Here is a 22,257-nt window from a genome sequence, read left to right as displayed (position 1 = left end):
TTACGTAGAATTGGTTAAGTAGTTAGGTTAAGGAGCAGATTGTATGACCCATTTATTTCCCTTCTTTAAGTTATATATGTATGTATAACCAGTAGAAATTAATTAGAGCCGTAATTTTCGGAAATACGTAGACCCGCTGATTGCTTCGCCGATTTCTACTCCACCTGTCACGTTCCAACCACGCCCCACGTTCGATCTTTTTTCCTAACAACTTTTTTAATTAATTATTATAATTTTTTTATATTAACCAAATGTTTATTGAAATTAATAATTTTTGGTAAAACAAAAATCACATTTCAACGAAGTACTGAAGAACACCGTAGATTATATAATCTTTACGTTTCTTAAATTCAATTAAATGGAAATTAGGGCTACAATTAGGCAACTCTTTTTGGTTTTTCTATTCTAGTCAAGACTCGTATATAATTACCTTTTTTACTTTAGAATTAATCGAGTAATTATTCCAAAAAATCATAATTAAATTACACATATTCTTTCCTTAATTTCCAGTTCTTGGGTTCAAATTGCATTTTAAGTATTAATAGTCTATGATGAAAATAGCCAATAAAAGAAAAACTAAAAGAAATATATAATAATATGTAACGCGATTTCAATTTTTCCTGCCATACCACACTATGCTTTAACATTCTTATTGGTGGGTTCGGTTCCCTCTACTTGACTAAAGAACGCAAAAGTGAAAAAAAAAAAAAAAAGAAGCAAAAGTTACTGTTAGGAGTCCCTGATTTCAACAGCTGAGCTGACCATACAATCAGGAAATTTTCTATGTATTAAAATTTTGGAAATTCTAAATAAATCAAAGTTATTATACCAATTTGGAAATCAAAGTTGAATGGGCGGCTCTCTTACTCTTTGATTTCTTTTTTGCTGCATTTATCATGTTGGCTATGGAAGAATTCTTTCTTTGTAATCTTCTTGAAGGATTATTTGTATTAATTATCTTTGTTGTAATGCTTCCAAGTATAAATTTTCTTATCTCAAGAGTTTTTATTCTATGAAGCCTAGAACAAAGATATTAAGTAGTTAGACATTTTTGGAGTTTTCTTTTTATACTGATATACTTTGAGGTTTTTTCACTTAATATTCATAGGATAGATTCGGGCGTTTTTTAATAAAACTAATGGCTTGGGTCTAGTTGCTTTTAAATGTTAAGTTTTTTCCTGGATATGTTAAAAAATTAACAAAATATTTTATTTACTAATAAAAAAAAATTGGAAATATATGGGTATAGACAAGACTAAAGAGTAATAAGATAATTCTTTAAGAAAATAGTAAGTAGTTAAGTCATGAGCAGACTCTTGGCGCTAATTAAGTAATTAGCAAATTGTGTTTTTTTGTATTGAGTCTTACTGTATGCTTTTTGTTTTTAGCGTAAACCACCCGTGTCCGACCAGAGACAGTATAATTCGACTCGAAGCATAATTACAGTCTTACTATATGCTTTATTTAGCTTTGAAATACTTCACAATATTCGTGTCATTTTTTGCTTCACAATATCAGATTCCTTTTTAATACCGTGAGATTATGACTTTTTTTTTTTTTTTTGTTAGTATACATATCTCCACACTTGGAGCAGGACACAAAGTATTTAAGAAAAGTCCTCCCACTCCAAATATTGAAATATGAAAAAGAAAAAACCATAAAAAATAATTGTGCCTTTATGTATAATCAAAATAAATAAATAATAAACAATAAATGTTTATTCAAAACTGAATTACTGTATTCCAATTCCTATATATACCCCCTTCAAACGGTTTCCACTCCACAAGTCTCCACTCCCCACTTTCTCTTCCTTTCTTTCACTTGCGTCAACATATTCTTATCAACCAAACAAGAAAATGGCCAACAAAATGAGCCTTCTTGCTTCTACATTAATTATGTTAATTATTACAATAGCGGCACCAGCAACAGCATACAATGTGCGAAGCTATGGTGCTAGACCCGACGGATCAACTGACTCTTCAAAGGCTTTTCTGGCTGCATGGGAACAAGCCTGTAAATCTACAGTTCCTGCCGCTCTTTATGTCCCACAAGGGAAATATTCTCTTGGGAAAGTTACATTTCAGGGTCCATGCAAGAACAGAGACATTGCAGTTACTATTGATGGTACTCTTTTGGCTCCATCAGATTATAACGATATTGGCCATCAAAAGAATTGGATATTGTTTGAGAATGTTGAGGGAGTTACTGTTTCCGGCGGTATTCTTGACGGTCAAGGTTCTGGTTTGTGGTCTTGCAAATCGTCCGGCAAGGGTTGCCCTGAAGGCGTCACGGTAAGTTAAAGTTATTAAGTTCATTTTGTCAAAAGCATTCTTCTAAAAGTTGGTTCAATTTCTCTATCTCCCATTTCCCGTGCAAAACGTCAATATAAATATAATAAATTATTTAAAAGTTACTAATATTTAATTTAATATTTTTTTAAAATTGTTTATTTATTTAGTTTATAATTTTATGCAGCCAGTTAATGCGGGCTAATTGATTTAATTTTGCAGTCACTAGAATTTATCAATTCAAAGAACATAGAAATCGAGGGATTAGCATCAGAAAATAGTCAAAAGTTTCACATTGTGATAAACCGCTGCCAGAATGTCAAAGTACACAATGTCAAAGTGTCAGCTCCTGAAGAGAGTCCTAACACTGATGGAATTCATGTTCAAGAATCAAGTGCTGTCACAATCTTGAACTCTAAAATAGGCACAGGTGATGATTGTATATCAATTGGCCCTGGTACCTCCAATTTAATGATTCAAAGTATCGCTTGTGGACCTGGCCATGGAATCAGGTAAACCAATACGTATATTTAACCACATGTACACACATACGTGTACGTATATTTATTCTAAATGTGTTATTAATGCAGCATTGGAAGTTTAGGCAAGGAACTCCATGAGGCTGGAGTACAAGATGTGACTGTAAAGGCTTGTACATTTACGGGCACTCAAAATGGTGTCAGGATTAAATCTTGGGGCAGACCCAGCAGTGGATTTGCAAGAAACATTCTTTTCCAACATGCTGTTATGAACAATGTCAAAAACCCAATTCTGATTGATCAAAATTACTGTCCTGGTGAAAAAAATTGCCCTGGCCAGGTAAGACATATACATATACATATCCTAAATAATTAGTAAGTATTTATTCATGTAAAAGTTCCTAAAATAAAACAATCTATATCTAAATGTTTGGCAGGAGTCCGGCGTTAAAATTAGTGACGTGACATATCAAGACATCCATGGATCATCAGCAACAGAAGTTGCCGTAAAATTTGATTGTAGCAAGAAATATCCATGCACTGGGATTCAATTGGAGGACGTGAAACTCACTTATGGTAGTAAGCCAGCGGAAGCTTCTTGTATCAATGCTGATGGTAAAGCTTATGGTTTTCTTCAGCCCTCAAGCTGCCTTTAGAGAAATGTTACAATTACAAGTTTCTTATATCAGGATTTTTGAATAAAAAAGAGAAAGAAAAGAAAATGTTGCGAGAAAACTAGCTCAGGAAGTACATTGAGCTTGTTTCTTGCTTTTAATTAGGACATAAAAATAGGTATATTTTATTGTCAGAGCATGAGGCTTTCAGGCCCATTAAAATTGGTTTGAGCCCGGCCTTACAATTATCTAAACCGGCTACTTGTTTTGGAAGTTGTCATGAGTAATGTATTTCAACTAATTAATGATATGATATTATATAAGATAAGTTTACTTTTTTTTTTCTTTTTGTCCGCAATTTTCAGATTTGTTTCTTTTTGTTTTTTTTGGTTGAATGAGATTCGAAAGATTTAAAGAAATAAAGACAGACAAATACACATTCTACCAAAAACTCTATAGATATTATGATGATAGGTTATATAGAAATTGGACGATTCTATTTGATTAAATACCTAGCGGTAAACTCCAATGTTCCTTTCATTACAAATATTTCTGAACAAATTTCTGGAAATTGACAACCCAACCAACCCAATTAAATTCAAATGATTCTTTTTTGTTTTAAATTGTTAGTTTTTTTTTTTTTTTTTTAAACTACCGGTATCCAGATTTTATTATTAGGAACTGCCTAATCCAGTTCGGGGTTTAGTCACAGGTAAGGCTCTTTGTCTAATATGTTTAATGAGGGTCGAACTAAAAACTCTTTCCACATATTCAGTCTATATTGCCGACTGAACCACAATCTGTATATAGTCTATTTTTATTGTTGGATATCATATGTTTTGACTTAACATCAACCCAATTCAAATAAATCCGTTGACTATAATTTCAACCTTAATTGAAATTTATTTTGATTTTGAAATTTTCAAATCCATGTTCATGTTTGAGTTGACGAATAAATAGAATTGGTGACCAACCTTCAATCTATTCGATACAATCCACATACACCATTTTTTTTTTAAGGCAATTTAATTATTTTATTAACTTTTATAAAATCAGAAAAAATTTAACATTTTCAGATATTTAAATCTGAGCCAATAGATTCACCCCAAACAAACCAACTTAACTCGAAAATATTAAATAAAAAAATCTATAATCAAAATAATACAAAGTTTAAATGTATACTATAATCTGAAATCAGATTATATATACACACCAAAAGATCAAAATATATATACTTTTAAAGGTAAAATGATTATTTATTATTTCAAATTCAGGAAAAAAAAAAAAACATAGGGTTTAGTGCAGAAATCTTCATAAAGCGGGCATTTTCAACTGAAGTATACATATATGATGCATGTTAGTTAGTAGTTAGTTACGGTTGGCTACCAGTTAAACCCATCACAACGAAAATTAGGAAAAGAAAATGAAAGCAAGAGAATTCGTTAGCTAGGCAGTTGTAGTAGACATGAGAAATCGGTGAAGAGGTTAAAGGAAACAGATAACTATGAGCTTAAAGAATGGCCAAAAGTAGGTTCCAATGATAAGTATCAAGTTAAAGAGAAGCCAAGAATTTTGGAAACAATGGAGAAAGAGATACGCCGTTTTCTTGTCCGGTTTCTACTGCCCCAAGATCTCACGCTATAGATTACTTTATAGTATTTGGTCATTAAACTGGCAGCTTCTGATCCAGTGTTTGTCTTATAGTATAGGACACTAGGGTTGATAGCTTTGAGGCCAGTTGAGGAAACGTTACATCTTGTGCTTAAAAAGCAATAAAATGGACATATTGATGCAATTCAATATATAAAATAAGAAAATACTTTCGTACACCGACCGGGTCTATGATTAAACTTATGAACCAAATAAATAAAATTAAGAATTCTTTAAAAAATATTTCGATTTTATCTTTTTTTTTTAAGTGTATGATTAAAAATACTCTCATTTTAATAAAAATATTTAATTTTATTAGTTTGATCCATAAGTGGATCCGTGGACCGTCTAAATAAGTTTTTCTCCATAAAACACTGTCTTTTGTTCATTATACAGCACTAAATTTGTTCTTGCTATTCTTCTTTCTATTCTTATTTCTTACTTACGAAGTTTTGACATTGTTGTGTCTGCTTTGTCACATTTGACGGTCATATCCTGCCCTGTCTTGTCCTTTCATTCTCTTATTCTATCTATTTAACCTAAAACTTAAAACATATGCTATACGTGAATTTTGTCCATATGCTATACTCATAGGTGGATTGACCCATATACAGAGCGTAATTAAGTTTTATACCTTGTTGATGAGTTTATTAATAGTAAATTTTTTAATTTTATTAATCAGTGTAAAGCCGGAAAAAATTTATCAAACCTAAGCGATCCTAAACTTAAGCCAATATGCTTTTCGAATACACCCTAGTTAATCTAGAAGTGATAAGTGAAAAAACTTAGAGCCTTTGACCTAAATGGAAATACCTCGGGAATGAAACAAATAAAGGTGGAATCCTTCTTGAGGTGAGAAGATCTCAAAAATGACAAAAAAAGAAAATCAATAGCGACATAATGATTAATTAGCGAGAACTCCTTTCTAGGCTAAGATGTCCGGAAAATGATTACTATCCCTAACAATCTTCATGAAAAAAATCTACGTTAATGCCTTTGTTTATGTTAAGTTATTATGGCTATTGGTATTAATGTTTCTCATAACGTTGTTCTAAGTCTCAAAAACATATCACTCATATTGACATTAAAGAATTTTTTTTAATGAGATCAAATAGAATAAAATAATATTGTGGTTTGCATAATAGGAGATAGCTTTCCTTCTAAATAACACTCACCAAATATGGCCGTCATCAATTTATTGTTTGTATTTTCTATATGCTTCATTGATCATTAATAGATACTAATTTTGATTTTTAGTGATTACTGCTCTGTTGCTTCTAGGCGCTCAATCGTCTCTTGTAGTTCTTCTTGAGCCTTAGAGCTCCCTTTAGTCCACCAAAAAAAAAAAAAAAAAAGAAGAGAAACCAATTTTGGAAAGTAATGTGAAATGAGTTATACTTTGTATAACTGCTTCAATCTTGGATGCAACCTTAAAAAGAGGTAGGAAAAAGAAAAAGAAAGGAAGAATATATCATATCCTACAAACCTAATAATCCAGTGATTAGGGTTTTTACATCAGTATAACTTTCCCTTTAAACATTTCTGATTATAACAATAAAAACATAAAAAGAAAAAGTAAATATAATTTATTATATTGGATGGAAGAGCAATAAGAAACGCAAAGTGCAAATGATAAATATGCAAACTATCTATGTTGCAAGTAAGTGTACGTAGTATTACTAAAAGATAACCTTTTTTTAAAAAAAAATTTACTAAAGATAATCTTAAAACGTATCAAAAGCAAAAATCTTCTCTTAAAGTCGTCTAAGCAAAACTTACATTTGCTTTTTGATTCTTTTAATCCAATTTCAAAAACTGAAATCAAACTCTATAAATAGAAACCCCTCGAAGTCCTTTCAACCAGCAAAACCACGAACTCTCAATCTTCAATTCTCTGTCTCTACAAGCATATTTAACAAGAAAATGGCATTTCCAGACACTCAGCAAGTTTTAGCACTTATTTTCATTTTCTTTACTTCATCTTCTTTAGCAAAAACTCACAATGTGTTAAATTATGGGGCAAAACCTGATGGAAGAACTGACTCAACCAACGCCTTTCTTGCTGCATGGAATTACGCCTGCAGCTCGAGAACGCCCACCACCATTTATGTGCCAGTAGGAAGGTTCTTGCTGCGAAACGTGGTTTTTCACGGCAAATGCAATAATGAAGCTATTCTAGTACGTATAGATGGCATTCTTGTTGCTCCATCAGATTACCATGTTATTGGACATGAAGAAAGCTGGATTTTGTTCGACAATGTTAATGGTGTTTCAATTTCTGGAGGCATTCTTGATGGACAAGGCACTGGCTTGTGGAATTGTAAGGCCACTTCCAAGAAATGCCCTACGGGAGCCACGGTATGTATAATCACTTCTTTTTTTATTTTTTTCTCTTTGATCAGCAAATAAGAATTTTTATTTAAGAATTAAATAGAAATAAACATTTGTTCGTTTAAAACTCAACTAACCAGTTACTATATCCAAGCCATCAAGTTTTTCCTAATACACCTTATCCTATTTTGGAAAATTAAGTAAAACCTGAATTCCGAATAGATAGTCTAAAATACAAGAGAAAATAGCTGCAATCTTTTTTCACGAGAGGAGAAAAGGAACTATTGATCAACAAAAAAATACAAGTATATCAGATACAGTTTTATAACCATGCCAAAAAATGTATTGTAGCTGTTACCTCTTTTTTAGCCAAGGAATCTTTTTTTTATTGTCATTAGACTTCGAACTCATATATAAAAATAAATAATTTCATGTATACATAATTTAAAAATTGAAATGTAACAATTCAATCCAACAGTGTTATTCCAATTAGTAAAGAATAGAAGCTTATATTGTTGATGTATCAAATCAAATACAAGGAAGTGTCGCCTTAATTTCAATGTGCGTTCCAACAATATATCATTATAATTAAATGAGAAAAAGTATAAGCAATATACTGAACCATATTTAATATTTTGATATCACGAGTTCATATATATATGTATATAAAAAGCGAATGACTCTTAGCCTACATGACTAAGGTGAAGTACTGATAAACAAAACGGCATGGGTTCATACTTCATGCCCAACTTCCACCGCTATTTAGTTTGACTTAGCATTGGAATTTGCATTGTAATTTATTCACATGCATGCTAAAAAATTGCATCTTATTAAATATTATTCAGAGAAAATCTTCTATTGTTTGCATTGCATGCTATTTCTAAGAATCAACCATACTTAAATTGTTATTTATAATTTTACTATTATGTCAGCTAACAGTTACTAAATTTATTTTTCGATCTAAATGCAGTCATTACGATTTATCGATTCAAGCAATATCGTGATAGAAAGATTAACATCATTAAACAGCCAAAAGTTTCATATTGTCATCCATGGCTGCCAGAATGTGAAAGTTCAAGGAGTTACAGTACATGCCTCGGGCGAAAGCCCAAACACTGATGGCATTCATGTGCAGTTGTCAAGTGCAGTCACAATTTTGAATTCTAAAATTGGAACTGGTGATGATTGCATATCAATCAGCCCTGGTTCCTCCCATTTATGGATTGAAGAGATTGCTTGTGGACCTGGCCATGGAATAAGGTACATTTATATATATGTGTATGTGTGAGAGATTTAGCATTTATATTTGCTTTTTACATTGTGCTAAGGTAAGGACTCTTTGATGTAGCATTGGAAGTCTGGGCATGGACTTTCATGAACCTGGTGTGCAAAATGTGACAGTTAAAGGAGTTGTATTCAGAGGAACTGAGAATGGAGTGAGAATAAAGTCTTGGGCAAAACCCAGTACTGGCTTTGCAAAGGACATTCTCTTCCAAAATGCTGTTATGTTAGATGTCCACAATCCAATTGTCATTGATCAAAATTATTGCCCTCACAGCAAGAATTGCCCTCGTCAGGTAATGATACTATTTCTCAGTGAAATGCTAAAAATAAAAATGAAGATGAACATATTCTGATGTCAGTACTCATTTGCTTTGGCATGTGACAGGAATCAGGAGTTACAGTTACTGATGTGTCATACCAAAACATTCGTGGAACATCAGCGACAGAAGTCGCAGTGAGATTCGATTGCAGTAAAAAGAATCCATGCACTGGGATTAGACTAGAAGGTGTAGAGCTCACTTACAAGAATGAACCAGCAGAAGCATCATGCAAAAATGCTGATGGAACTGCTTCTGGTTTCATTCAGCCAGCAAATTGTTTACAGTGAAAGGATAGATTATAGAAATCAACTATATTCTGTTGTTTAGAGTCTCATATATAATTCTTATTTGGCTGGTGACTGGTGAGAGTTATGAAAACAAGAATATCTTTTTTAGCTTGTCTAACATATTCATAACTGTTTCAGTATGAAAAAATAAAATAAAATATTGACTTTTCCCCTCAAAATCTTATGTGTAAGGTAATATATATATATACATATATATATATATATAATCCTGGCGATGCCACCATATCAGGCAGTAGAACTCAAAGTCATGGATAAGGGAAGTGCAAAAGGTGATGAGGAGAAAAACCAATTCAATTATAATTGATATGTCTTATTAAGTACTAGAGGAGCAATTGTTGGTTCGATTCCAAATTAAACCTATTGATAAAACCAAAAACTGAATTATATTTTTAAAAATCAAATCGAAATAGAACTATATATAGAATCAAATGAAACTGAATAAGTTCATCAATTTGATTTTTCAAAAAAATTAATTAGTTTATTATCTATAATAGAACCAACAAATCAAACACCCAAATTACATAAGATCAAAAATGAAACCAAATCGATTAATTCAAATAGCTACAAACTGATAAATCAAACTAGATTGATTCAATCTGATTTTCAAATTTTAACCAATACGTGCTTACATTAACTACCTCCTCCATTGTTAATTTTGGTGCATGTGGTGATCAACAGTTACATAAGCTAGCCTTATGTTTTGCCGCAAAAAATTACTTTACAAATAGAATGTCATACCCTTGTAACTTCAGTCCGTTACATCATTTATCCCTTCGATCCATTTTTGCAATTTTAGACGTTAACTTACTGTAAGATGACATCGATGAGTCTAACAGCTACAATTTGAAGCTCCATTTCTTATCACCTCCACTCCTTTCTAGTGATCCAACACTACAGATGAGTTCTAAAATTATTTGTTTCTCCCCTTGATTATATTACCTTAGCTAATTTCTATTTGATCAAGTTGTTCATGAAATGCTATTGTTAGGTTTGTATATCTGCCATTATTGCAGTAACTTCCATGTCCTGCCAACATCAGTTGATTATCAAAGGCAAAACAATTGTGCATTGAAGCTCTTTGACCTGCTAAGTAAACCCCTTTTTTTTCAATCCGTTTCTCTAATGTGAAGGAAGAGCAGAAGCTGCCATTGTTTCTTGCAAGGCCGATTCCAGCCATAGTCCGACGAAACAATCCACCAAAACTTCATTCTCGACCTCTTCTTTCTTTTCCTCCATCAGACCAGAATTTATATGGTCCATTATGCGATTTGATCACACACACACGAAGAAGAATGGTTTGCCAAAAGGTGTCATATTGGGAATAGGGGTGGCAATCTAATCTGAACTGATGCGGATACCTAAACTGATCCGAACCTAAAAAAAATAAATTTAACTCATCTGTTTAATAAACAGAGTGGGATGTATATTAAAATTTATATCCGTTATAGATTCGGATCAGTAGTGGCCAATACAAAACATGCGGCCGAATCGGATCCAAACATGCATTTAATGATGATGGGGATATGGAATTTTAAAAGTAAAACCCGACTTCCGTAATTGTCTTTTTTCTTGAGCAAGTCTAATCCAAGTCTATGTTTTTTTTTTTTTTTTTTTAATTTTTCTGGAATAAAACTCTATCCAAACCCATCCTGCTCATAATGCTTGGCGTATAGCGGGATGGATATATATTTTATCTGCAACAAGCTCTACTTTGTATAACTGCTTCAATCCTTATATACCTTAAAAAGAAAAAAGGTAAATATAACTGCTTTGTATAACTGCTTCAATCATATCCTACTAAATTAGGGTTTTATATCAGAATCACTTTTTCTTTTAAAAGATTTCCGATTATAACAATACAAAACAAGAAATGTAAATATTATTTATTATATTGGATGAAAGAGCAAAAAGAAACGCAAAGTGCAAATGATAAATATGCAAGCTATCTATGTTGCAAGTAAGTATACGTATTAGTATTACTAAAAGATAAACTAAAAACCTAACAAAACCAAAACTCTTCTCTCAAAGTCGTCTGGGCCAAACTTATATTTGCTTTTTGATTCTTTCAATCCAATTTTAAAAACATTAATCAACATCTATAAATAGAACCCTTCAAAATCCTTTCCACCATCAAAACATAAACTTTCAATCTCCAATTCTCTTTCTCTCTCTCTCTCTCTCTCTCTCTCTCTCTCACTACAAGAACAAGAAAATGGCTTTTCCAAAGACTCAGGTAGTCTTAGCACTTATTTTCATTTTCTTTACTTCATCTTCTTTCGCAATAACTCACAATGTGTTAAATTATGGAGCAAAACCTGATGGAAAAGCTGACTCAACCAAAGCCTTTCTTGCTGCATGGAATCACGCCTGCAGCTCCAGAACGCCCACCACCATTCATGTCCCAGCAGGGAGGTTCTTGCTGCGAAACGTTATTTTTCGCGGCAAATGCAACAATGATGCTATTCTAATACGTATTGATGGCATTATTGTTGCTCCATCAGATTACCATGTCATTGGACATGAAGAAAGCTGGATTTTGCTCGAAAATGTTGATGGAATTTCAGTTTCTGGTGGCGTTCTTGATGGACAAGGCACTGGCTTATGGAATTGTAAGGCCACTTACAAGAAATGTCCTAAGGGTGCCACGGTATGTACAATCGCTTTCTTTTTTCTTTTTCTCTTTTTTATTTTTTTAAAGTTTCTTTTTCTTTTTGACTTCTAATTAACTCATATATAAAAATAGAGAATTTACATGTATACATAATCTAAAAATTGAAAAGTAATAATCCAATTCAATGGGATGGTCCAATTAGTAAGGAGAAGTTTAAATAGAAACATCTCATTATAAATAAATAAAAACATACAAGCTATATATAAGTTCTCATCTAGTGATACTAATTCATATTTAATATTTTAATATCACGAGTTCAATTAAATAAGAGCTTATATGTATTCGGTGAGCTAATAGTTATTATATTTATTTTTTGATCTAAAATGCAGTCATTGCGATTTATCGATTCAAGTAATATCGTAATAGAAGGATTAACATCATTAAACAGCCAAAAGTTCCATATTGTCATCCACGGCTGCCAGAATGTGAAAGTTGAAGGAGTTAGGATATCTGCTTCGGGTGAAAGCCCAAACACTGACGGCATTCATGTGCAGTTGTCAAGTGCTGTTACAATTTTGAATTCTAAAATTGGAACTGGCGATGATTGCATATCAATTAGCCCTGGTTCTACCGATGTATGGATTGAAAACATTGCTTGTGGACCTGGCCATGGAATAAGGTACATTTATTTAAAGTAGAGTTTAGAATTACTCTTTGTCAATAATTTATAATAACACATGTCAAATAAATCAGAATTTATAATCTCTATTTCCTTATTTACAAGGTCGCTTTCAAGCGTGACTAGCCAATATTGGGGTTAAGGTTCACAAGATGACTTTTAATGGATCTAGCTAATATTAGAGTTAACGATGAAGAGATGACCTAATCTATTTATATAGAATCTTATGGATATTTCTATTACAAGTCCTTAGGATTAGGTTTAAATTTTTAACCGTCTTATCATACTGACCCATTAGAAATGTGCAAACGCATTATATATAAACACACAAATTGGGCTCCAAACATGTATTCTTAAAATGAATTATGCAGTCCATTTTTGCAAACTAAAATAGCCCATAGTTTATAACATCCCGCGTTAAAATTTCTAACAAGGTAAAGTATCCTTATTTGTAGCATTGGAAGTCTGGGCATGGATTTTCATGAACCTGGTGTGCAAAATGTGACTGTTAAAGCAGTTGTATTCCGAGGAACTCAGAATGGAGTGAGAATAAAGTCTTGGGCAAAACCCAGTACTGGCTTTGCAAAGAACATTCTCTTCCAAAATGCTGTTATGTTTGATGTCCACAATCCAATCGTCATTGATCAAAATTATTGTCCTCACAGCAAGAATTGCCCTCATCAGGTAATAATACTATTCCTCCTCAGTGCAACGCCAAAAACAAAAATGAAAAGGAAAATAATTCTGACGTCAATATTCATTTGCTTTGGGATGTGACAGGAATCAGGAGTTAAAGTTACTGATGTGGCTTACAAAAACATTCGTGGAACATCAGCAACAGAAGTTGCAGTGAGATTTGATTGCAGTAAAAAGAATCCGTGCACTGGGATTAGACTAGAAGCTGTAGAGCTCACTTACAAGAATAAACCAGCAGATGCATCATGCAGAAATGCTGATGGAACAGCTTCTGGTTGGATTCAGCCTGCAAGTTGTTTACTATATGAAATGATAGATTATATGTAACCTATAGTTGAAAGGGTCCTTGTAGCTAATTCTATTTGGCTGAGAAAAGAGGTTATAACTCATTTATGAATTAATGTTTCAGGTTGAAAAAATAAATTATTCATTTTTGTCCTAAAATCCTTATGCTTAAGATTAAAATTATATTCAGCAATGCAACACAAACTGTTCTAGCAAACGTGTAATATTTATCCCCACATTTAGCCTGTTAAATTTATGTTTCCAAATAGGGTTGCTTCAAGTGCATTTAATGACATTCCCGTTTGAATTGTCATTGGAAAAATGCCCGAGAAAAAATGGGATGGGTTCACATAGTATATTTTAAGGGGTTCACAAATTATAAATATAACAATTTAAGGAGTTCACTTTATAAATATATTACTGTCTACTTAGAAAAAATTGTATTTGCACCCCTCAATTATACGTGCCTCTGCTGCTGAGTCACATGCTTGTATTAAGTTGCAGAAGTGTTCTAATTAAGCAATACTTGCATGTCAGGACATGGAGGAAGAGAAACCAAAGTTGTAATTAAGTATCATGCACGTTGAGCAATATTTATATATTATTGACATTTGCATTGATTAGTTATACAATAATAGTATAAAAATTTCATTCACATTTTAATGCACACAGTCTGTTATATATTTTCGTTTTCAAAGAAAAGATATATCATATAATATTTTAAGAATAATTAGTTACCTATCTGTCTCTCCCTATCATTGCTTGTGGCAACTCAAAACTAATTTCGCTGTCTTTTTCATAGAATTATATAGCCAAGAGCTTGAAAAGGTCAAACCAAACTAAGTTTCAAAGGACGTCCAACACAAACAATCAAAATATTTGGAATTTTCAACAAATAATTTTATATATATATATATATATATATATATATATATATATATATATATATATATATATAATTTAATTCGGCTTTATTATTTTGATTTTTCTAATAAATATTGAACAAATTATTTTTCTAGATATAATTATAGTTTAACTATCCAAAAAAAAAATTGAAGAAAAAGACATTCATCTAGCGTCTGATATATGTTATAATTCCACTGCTCCGGCAAGAGCTACCAAGAGGATAAGATGAATTGTAAATAGATAGACAATCGTTAGTGGCGGATCGTATTATTATATCATTTCCAAGATTTTTTTTTGAGAATTATATTATTTCTAATTTAATAATTATCTATATATGTACAGATATACTAACGTAGTGAACTAGAGAAACAACTCATTATCACCGTACATTTCATAATTGATGTTTAAGTACGTAATTAATAATAACATGAAAGGTAACATGTAATTGACTTGTTTTATACTAAAGCAGAACTATATATATAGATAAATTATTTGCAATTAGTGTCCATCATATCTCTAATCCCATCATTAAACAAGAAACAAATGGCTGGCAATACCTTAATACATTATTTTCTCTTCCTCTTTCTTTCGTTTTCCTTATTCCAAGCATCAAATGGGGCATACAATGTTATGAACTTTGGGGCAAAAGCAGATGGCAAAACTGATTCTACACAGGCATTTCTTAGGGCATGGTCCTCTGCATGTAGGTCAACAAGGGTAGCCACCGTTTATGTTCCTAAAGGGAATTTCTTGGTGAAACCAATAGTATTTAGCGGTCCATGCAAAAGTAAAATCTTGTTTTGGATTGATGGGAGGATTTTAGCACCAACAAATTATTGGAGTTTTGGGAGTTCTGGATTTTGGATATTGTTTTATAAGGTTAGTGGGGTTGATATCTATGGTGGCACTATTGATGCTAGGGGAGGTGGCTTTTGGGCTTGCAGGAAAGCTGGAAACGTTTGTCCTCCTGGAGCTAGGGTATGTCCTACCTTCCATGTCTCTCACACTATATATATCTCATCTAATTACTACGTACACTATTGATATAGCGCCATTGGAATCGATTGGAACTGTATTTTAAAATTTTAATATACACCAACTACTAATTGTCAATTATTAATAATAATTAATTGTTAATTGTTAATGTAAATAACTTATTACTGTAATCATTGAATTAGAATCATATATATATATATATATATATATATATATATATATATATATATATATATATATGTGTGTGTGTGTGTGTGTGTGTAAAAGGATGGAAAGTCTACCACCTAATCGGTTAGTTCTGATATTTTAGCAATGATTGACCCAATCCTTAATAAGCTAAACAATTTTGCTAATTTCTCTTTTTTTTTTTTAATGAAAAGATATCAACATCTTTGTTTATACTAAATGTATTTTTTTTTTATTAAATTGGCTTTATAGAACCATGACAATTTTTATTAAAAAAAAGTTTGGAATTTCATTATTTTAATAATTGTGACTAATTTTTTAAATTTTATCGATGGATATAATGATTTTTTTTTTTTTCTTAACCATTCTAGCATTCATCATTTTGTCATTCAATATAGAGTTATGTGATCTTTAAACTGAAAGATACTGAGTGAATTTTCCATTTAAACGATTCACTGTTCTAGCATGAAACTACGTGCTTCATGCTAGATTTAAGAAAAAAGTAGTAAAATTAAAAGCATACCAAGATTTAGCTTAGTGTTAAATACATATATAATCTGACAATAATTCCATATTCAAATCCCCTTCTCTTGATAATAAAAAAAAAAATTAAAAAATTGAAAAAAATCATTATATTATCGATATCTTTATTATACTAAATATTTTTTATTAAATTGGATTTGTATAAGTGGATAAATATAAGTTGGCAAGCATTTTCCATGTGGCTAATTAGTGTTAAACTTGACGCAAGCAGTCCATATCATTTGTGGCGTCAAGAAACATTGATGTTAAAGGATTGAGTTCAATCAACAGCCAAATGTTTCACATAGCCATTAGCCATTGCCACAACATTATGCTTCAAAACGTCAAGATTAGAGCCCCAAGTTTAAGTCCCAACACCGATGGGATCCACATGCAATCTTCTACTGGGATTACCATTACAGACAGCTCCTTTAAGACTGGAGATGATTGTATTTCTATAGGTCCAGGCTCCAACAACATTTGGATTCAACGCATTGCCTGTGGCCCTGGACATGGAATCAGGTTTTTATTGTTTCTGCCTTTTCTTTATTTTCATTTATTTAGGTTAACATGATGGGCTATATGACGGGAGGGCAATCAAAACCTCTTACTATTCATATTAATGAGAAAACCAATCAAATTACACCTGATTGATTGGCGACTCTCCCCATATCATTATAATATAAACGTTTATTATTAATTATAGGTAATAATTAGAATTGGACAGTAATTACCTTATTGCGAAGCTAACAGCTTAATGGATTTTCTAATCTTGTTTTAGTAGTGCATAGCTATTTAAATAGTAACATTACATGGATTAATTTTTTATAAAACGGTGTCTTAATCTATAAAAGCTATAGTGCACACTATGTTACCAAACAGGCTAAATCTGAGAATAACACTGCAATTTGCGATGCTCTTCAAGAATTTTGTTGCTAAACTAATAAGGAACATATAGAACGATTAGCCCAATTGCTGTTTTCTTTCTTTCTTTTTATAATTCCTGGATTTTGTTACTCATTAACCACTGTTTCTCTGCCAGTATTGGAAGTCTAGCTGCACATACCAGAGAAGGTGGTGTCCAAAACGTGACAGTAACAGGTGTCGTATTCACAGGCACTCAAAATGGAGTCAGAATCAAATCATGGGGTAGACCCAGCTCTGGATTTGCTAAAGACATTGTTTTCCAAAACATCATAATGAAAAATACCTATAATCCAATCATCATCGATCAGGAATATTGCCCAAGTGGCCATGGTTGCCCTAACCAGGTACATTAAGGTTTCACCTCCATTGTCCTCTGTATTCGTATAAGAAAAAACGGCTTTTGTTAATGCACAAATTTATATGAACATTCGCTTTTATATATATCAGAGTTCTGGAGTGAAGATAAGTGGGGTGACGTACAAGAGGATAAGGGGAACATCAGCCACAAAAGTAGCAATGAATTTTATATGCAGTTCAAGTGATCCATGCACAGGAATCAAATTGCATGACATTAAGTTGACATATTTTAATACAGCTAATGCGACATCGTCTTGTACTAATGCACATGGGAGCAATGCAGGCTTCGTTATTCCTGCAAGTTGTTTCTAAGGTAGAACCAGGGGCGGAGCTTGAACCTTGGCATTAGTAAACTTTTAAAAGAGAAAACGGCAATTGCTCCTCTCCTCTAACACATAGCTCCGCCCTGAGAATTCTTTAATTAGTTGCGTAAATATATGTAAATACACTTGTTTATTCTGGGAACAATAAATGGTGGAAATGTAATTTTAAAAACTCTTATGGTTTTACTATAAAATTGTTGGGCAAAATAAAGAATATTCTAATAGTGATATGACATTTTCTCGTACTTAATTAATTTAATTATATTCTTTCAAACATCGACTCTCTTGTAATGTTGAAAATTTTTATTTCATTAATTGATTCATACTTTATATATAGTATATCATTTTCTTTCACATTATAGTGTTTCCTTACTTTAGATGCCAAAATTATATTTTCCTTAATTTGGATGCCAAAAAGTGTCGTACATTGATAAAGACAGTCTATGATAACAAAAATAACAAGAAAAACATAGTCATTTAACAGCATTCCATGAAAATTGACCACATAGAGGCTCGCTAAATCCTCGTCTAAAATGCTTAAACAAACAAGGAAGTGAAAAGTAAGGTCCAAATCTAATATCCATATAGTTCGAAACACCAAAATGCACTCTGCGTGACAGTTTACTTGATTTTCTTCTTAGGTCTCAACTGTAATGGCAAATAAACAACAGTCAGCTAGTCTGGTAAAGAGATAAACACAACTTAGTAGAAAACAAAATACATTCCCAGCATAAATTGCTCGAGTGATGAGAACAAAAATAATCAGACTAGTTGAATTCAATAAGAAAATAACCTGATTGCTATGACCGCACTTCTTCTTCCGGCAATTTACAGCCCTTGGATGCAGACGAGCATAGCACCTACAAACCCATAATGAAACAGATAAGTAAATAATTAACTATATGCTACAGTTCAATGTTCCTGCATAGCCACAACATAAGCACACAAGTTACTTAGAGCATATTTCTGTAAGCTTCACTCACTCGTTAAAACATAATCAACAGAACAAGAATATGGAAAATTGAGAACCCCAGTGAGGAAATGGATGTTAAATATTGAAAAATGCATGAAGGGAGTGAAGAAATGCACTCACTTCAAAAAGAGTAAGAATATTCACACTCTTTTAACTTACATAAATGACACAGTATAAAACTCACTAAGCAAGTAAAAATGGTTAAGGTTAGAAAGTGATCATATTGCCATCTCATGACATACAAACTGAAGATATGGTTCAGTCTCGAAGTCTCATTACATATTAATTTGTTACTTCAGCAACATCACAATTACTCAATCATTTAGCTTATCTAATGGAAGAAAAGTAATTCAAAACTAAATCCATCAGTAAAATATTGCATTCAGAAAACAGACGTGTTATAATGTACCAGCCATGAAAATCAACTGAATATAAACAATCCCAGCTGACAAAGTTAAAGAATGGAAATTGATATAGGGCACTCATATAACCTCTTGTGCATGTTTAAGCAAAGAAGCTATATAATTAAGTACCCAGAAATTCACACGGTCAAGAACAAGGTTCCAAATGTTGACACCACAAGCATTTAAGAAAATAAAAATGATACCTAAACACCAGTATACACATGTTTCAGAAACCCAATAAAAAGAAAACTTCCAATTCACGCAATACAACAAAGTATAAAAGAAACATACTTGCGGCAAATCATCTTATCTTGATTGTATTTGCGAGCCAATGCCATGAGAGAAGGTTCTATGATCCCTCCCCTAAGCCTCAAAACAAGATGAAGAGTCGATTCTGCAGAGGACCAAATAGAATCAATAAAAATATCTTTTGAACAAACATCAATTCTAATAAATTGATTGATTAGTTAGTTAAAAAGCAAAGAGACGGACCTTTCTGGATATTGTAATCCGCCAAGGTTCGGCCATCTTCAAGCTGCTTGCCAGCGAAGATCAGTCGCTGCTGGTCCGGTGGAATTCCTATTTCAACAATAAACCATCTCCAAATTAATGGAAAACGCAAAGAAAAGGAGTAAAACCGAATCCAAAAGTCCAAATATTATATCATAGTAAAAATGTTCATTTTCTGAGCAAACAAACAAGCAAAAGAAGATTTTGCAAGTTAGAAAGAAACATGTAAGCACCTTCCTTGTCCTGGATCTTGGCTTTGACATTGTCAATTGTGTCGCTGCTCTCTACCTCGAGAGTTATGGTCTTCCCCGTTAGGGTTTTCACAAATATCTGCATCTTTGCTGCTGCTCCTCTTCCAAACCAGGGCTTCATCTATGCATATCGTTAGCATTTTATAGTAGCTAGCTAGGGTTTCGAAGTCCCGGACCGTTTTCTGGGCCGATTAATGGCTTATTATTTGACGGAATCTGACTTAAAAGTCTGACTAAACTCCAACAATCACAGACCCGAAACCTTGATTTGGGCTTCGACCCAAAAAAAAGTTTAGGGCTGGGTTTGTCCCACTACAGTATACAATATAATTGCTGATTTTTTTTTAAAAAAAAAAAAAAAGTTATATAGAACTAAAGTTAAAAATATATACGTATATTATGAATTCAAGATATAAATGTTCTCAATTCATAATTATTTTTCTAATTAATTTTCAATCAAATTTTAAAAACTTATAATTTAATTGCTCAATATGCTAAAGCCAATTGTATGTCTCGTATTAAAATCTGAAGGCAAACAACATTCGAACTCATAAATTAATGTAAGTAAAGATTTAATTTAAAAAATACATATATAACTTTTAAAAAATTACGATTATTACGGATGAATTTTCATATTTCGAAAGCGTTCAACAACGCTTTATAATTAATAATATCAAATGTAGACTCTAAAAATATAAAATCAAAAATAACAATTGATTTAATTATTGGCTTTTCAATCCATAAGAGTACAAGTTTTTTTTTTTTTTTTTTTTTTTTTTTTTTTTTTTTTTTTTTTTTTTTTTTTTTTTTTGCTTCAGAGAAAAAATGCCGTCTTTTATTAGTAGAGAACAACTTTCTTTAGTGCAATTCCTCTCTCTCTTTTTTTTTTTTTTTTTTTTTTTTTTTGGTTTTAAACCTTTTTTTTTTCTATTCATTAACATATTCAAAATAACATTGTAAATTATATAATAAAAGTAGTCATCCCCTAACTCACCAGATTGAACTTTAAAAATTTTCTAAAAAAGAAAATGATTTTCAAATTTGATAGATAAACATGTCAAATTTAATGATCCAAAATTCCAAATTTACTAGGATCAAAATTATTAATACCTATATATAAAAAATAAAAAAATGATGACTCTACTAGTTTGTATATGGCCTGCCATTGGAGGTAAAGGCAGATTTGTCCAAGAATTATTCACTCGGATCATATTAAAAAGGCTTGATTTACATTTGAGAACATCATACCTTAAAATCTAATCATTCAAGTTGGAAAATAATTTGCTGAAAAATATTTTTCATGGAAAATATTTTCCTTGAAAAATATTTTTCAAATGACTTATTTTCCGTTATTTGGTTGTAATATTGAAAATTAGTTAAAAACGTTAAAGTATTTATCTCATAAGACCATAAAAAATATTAATAATAATATAAATTTTATAATTTAAAATTTTTGTTAAATATGAGAAAAATGTAAATTATGAAAGTCACTAGTGGCCGGTGGTGGTGGTCGGTGGTAAACGGTTGCTGGTGGTAATGACTATGATGATTAATAAATTAAAAAAATATGGATTTATAAGATTTGTCAATGTCCGTAAAATGTTTTACTCTCTCGAAAATAAGAAGTTATTTTCCTTAAAAAATAATTTAATTTTCCTTTGACCAGGAAAATATTTTCCATTGACTTATTTTCCTCAATATCCTAAACAATGGAAAATTGTGAAAAATATTTTCTTGCAAATTATTTTATAAAAACAAACAGAGCGTTAATCCATATAATTTTTTACCTCATGTTAATATCATTAAGTCTAAATGATAATCAACAAGTTCGCAAGTCTTGAATATGCAATCCTTCAAATTCGACAAATTTGTTAATCTTCAAGTCAAATGCAATATTGGCTTCTATTAGTGAAAGAAGTGATATTAAAACCGAATAATTAAATTTCTCTTTCTGAAACTTCTAACTCCATAGTTAGAATTGAATATCCGTACCGAAAATCGAACATTCTAATTTGATATTCTTTCATGGAGAAAGACAGGGTGTAATTTTTTTTATTTATCCTAATGGATTAGGTAACGGAGACTCAACATATTCCACTCTTAATCTATATATATGTTGCTCTAAAAAATTCATTATATATAAAATCAACTGATTTAAACATGAAAATGGTTGCTCCTATCCTATTTTGGTTATTTGTAATGCAAGTCATAGGCGCCGCCGAAGGCCGTCAAGAAAAAATCTCGGCCAACATCCATCAATTCTATAATTGTATTTTAAGCAATTGATTTTAACTTTCTCTTTCTGGTGGTTATCTTTAAGGAATTTGCTGCAGAACGAACTTCATGAACAGTTATCA

General features: G+C 31.7%; 5 protein-coding genes and 1 non-coding gene across 6 annotated transcripts; 4 read left to right on the top strand and 2 right to left on the bottom strand.

Annotated features, from left to right (window-relative positions):
* Window positions 1-1,796: 1,796 nt before the first annotated feature.
* LOC149496361 (polygalacturonase-like) lies at window positions 1,797-3,726 on the top strand. The gene is made up of 4 exons (XM_089721000.1): window positions 1,797-2,291; window positions 2,511-2,800; window positions 2,879-3,107; window positions 3,205-3,726. Exons 1-4 carry the CDS (start codon window positions 1,857-1,859, stop codon window positions 3,421-3,423), a joined length of 1,173 nt encoding a protein of 390 aa, XP_089577126.1. The 5' UTR covers window positions 1,797-1,856; the 3' UTR covers window positions 3,424-3,726.
* Window positions 3,727-6,954: 3,228 nt separating this feature from the next.
* LOC105641903 (polygalacturonase) lies at window positions 6,955-9,418 on the top strand. The gene is made up of 4 exons (XM_037641445.1): window positions 6,955-7,389; window positions 8,333-8,622; window positions 8,711-8,939; window positions 9,032-9,418. Exons 1-4 carry the CDS (start codon window positions 6,955-6,957, stop codon window positions 9,251-9,253), a joined length of 1,176 nt encoding a protein of 391 aa, XP_037497373.1. The 3' UTR covers window positions 9,254-9,418.
* Window positions 9,419-11,430: 2,012 nt separating this feature from the next.
* LOC105641902 (polygalacturonase) lies at window positions 11,431-13,663 on the top strand. The gene is made up of 4 exons (XM_012226552.3): window positions 11,431-11,921; window positions 12,275-12,564; window positions 13,020-13,248; window positions 13,345-13,663. Exons 1-4 carry the CDS (start codon window positions 11,487-11,489, stop codon window positions 13,585-13,587), a joined length of 1,197 nt encoding a protein of 398 aa, XP_012081942.1. The 5' UTR covers window positions 11,431-11,486; the 3' UTR covers window positions 13,588-13,663.
* Window positions 13,664-14,994: 1,331 nt separating this feature from the next.
* On the top strand, window positions 14,995-18,339 carry LOC105641901 (polygalacturonase). Its single transcript, XM_012226551.4, has 4 exons — window positions 14,995-15,429; window positions 16,388-16,677; window positions 17,198-17,426; window positions 17,530-18,339. The coding sequence occupies exons 1-4, from the start codon at window positions 14,995-14,997 to the stop codon at window positions 17,749-17,751; spliced, it is 1,176 nt and encodes a 391-aa protein (XP_012081941.3). The 3' UTR covers window positions 17,752-18,339.
* Window positions 18,340-18,383: 44 nt separating this feature from the next.
* LOC105641892 (ubiquitin-60S ribosomal protein L40-like) lies at window positions 18,384-19,985 on the bottom strand. Its single transcript, NM_001308770.1, has 5 exons — window positions 19,883-19,985; window positions 19,632-19,718; window positions 19,431-19,533; window positions 18,556-18,622; window positions 18,384-18,410 (listed from the first exon to the last, which is right to left on the bottom strand). The coding sequence occupies exons 1-5, from the start codon at window positions 19,983-19,985 to the stop codon at window positions 18,384-18,386; spliced, it is 387 nt and encodes a 128-aa protein (NP_001295699.1).
* LOC119371415 (small nucleolar RNA snoR99) lies at window positions 19,137-19,237 on the bottom strand. The gene has a single exon (XR_005179038.1). It is a non-coding gene; the product is annotated as a small nucleolar RNA snoR99 (small nucleolar RNA).
* Window positions 19,986-22,257: the final 2,272 nt, after the last annotated feature.

This window comes from Jatropha curcas, chromosome 5 (genome assembly GCF_041381405.1).
Source record: "Jatropha curcas cultivar XTBG-Jc1 chromosome 5, XTBG_Jcur_1.0, whole genome shotgun sequence".
Taxonomy (NCBI): Eukaryota; Viridiplantae; Streptophyta; class Magnoliopsida; order Malpighiales; family Euphorbiaceae; genus Jatropha; species Jatropha curcas.
Note: the sequence above shows the minus strand (reverse complement) of the source record. Positions and strands in the feature narration are given on the sequence as shown.

Bases quoted from the DNA above. Each gene is read 5' to 3' on its own strand.
- LOC149496361 (XM_089721000.1), top strand. From the start codon at position 1,857: ATGGCCAACAAAATGAGCCTTCTTGCTTCTACATTAATTATGTTAATT. The intron at 2,801-2,878 runs GTAAACCAATAC...TTATTAATGCAG, and splicing joins GGACCTGGCCATGGAATCAG to CATTGGAAGTTTAGGCAAGG. The intron at 3,108-3,204 runs GTAAGACATATA...AATGTTTGGCAG, and splicing joins AAAAAAATTGCCCTGGCCAG to GAGTCCGGCGTTAAAATTAG.
- LOC105641903 (XM_037641445.1), top strand. From the start codon at position 6,955: ATGGCATTTCCAGACACTCAGCAAGTTTTAGCACTTATTTTCATTTTC. The intron at 7,390-8,332 runs GTATGTATAATC...ATCTAAATGCAG, and splicing joins AATGCCCTACGGGAGCCACG to TCATTACGATTTATCGATTC. The intron at 8,623-8,710 runs GTACATTTATAT...TCTTTGATGTAG, and splicing joins GGACCTGGCCATGGAATAAG to CATTGGAAGTCTGGGCATGG.
- LOC105641902 (XM_012226552.3), top strand. From the start codon at position 11,487: ATGGCTTTTCCAAAGACTCAGGTAGTCTTAGCACTTATTTTCATTTTC. The intron at 11,922-12,274 runs GTATGTACAATC...TCTAAAATGCAG, and splicing joins AATGTCCTAAGGGTGCCACG to TCATTGCGATTTATCGATTC. The intron at 13,249-13,344 runs GTAATAATACTA...GGGATGTGACAG, and splicing joins GCAAGAATTGCCCTCATCAG to GAATCAGGAGTTAAAGTTAC.
- LOC105641901 (XM_012226551.4), top strand. From the start codon at position 14,995: ATGGCTGGCAATACCTTAATACATTATTTTCTCTTCCTCTTTCTTTCG. The intron at 15,430-16,387 runs GTATGTCCTACC...TGACGCAAGCAG, and splicing joins TTTGTCCTCCTGGAGCTAGG to TCCATATCATTTGTGGCGTC. The intron at 16,678-17,197 runs GTTTTTATTGTT...TTTCTCTGCCAG, and splicing joins GGCCCTGGACATGGAATCAG to TATTGGAAGTCTAGCTGCAC.
- LOC105641892 (NM_001308770.1), bottom strand. From the start codon at position 19,985: ATGCAGATATTTGTGAAAACCCTAACGGGGAAGACCATAACTCTCGAG. The intron at 18,623-19,430 runs GTATGTTTCTTT...ATGGGTTTGTAG, and splicing joins GATAAGATGATTTGCCGCAA to GTGCTATGCTCGTCTGCATC. The intron at 18,411-18,555 runs GTTATTTTCTTA...TTGCCATTACAG, and splicing joins AGTGCGGTCATAGCAATCAG to TTGAGACCTAAGAAGAAAAT.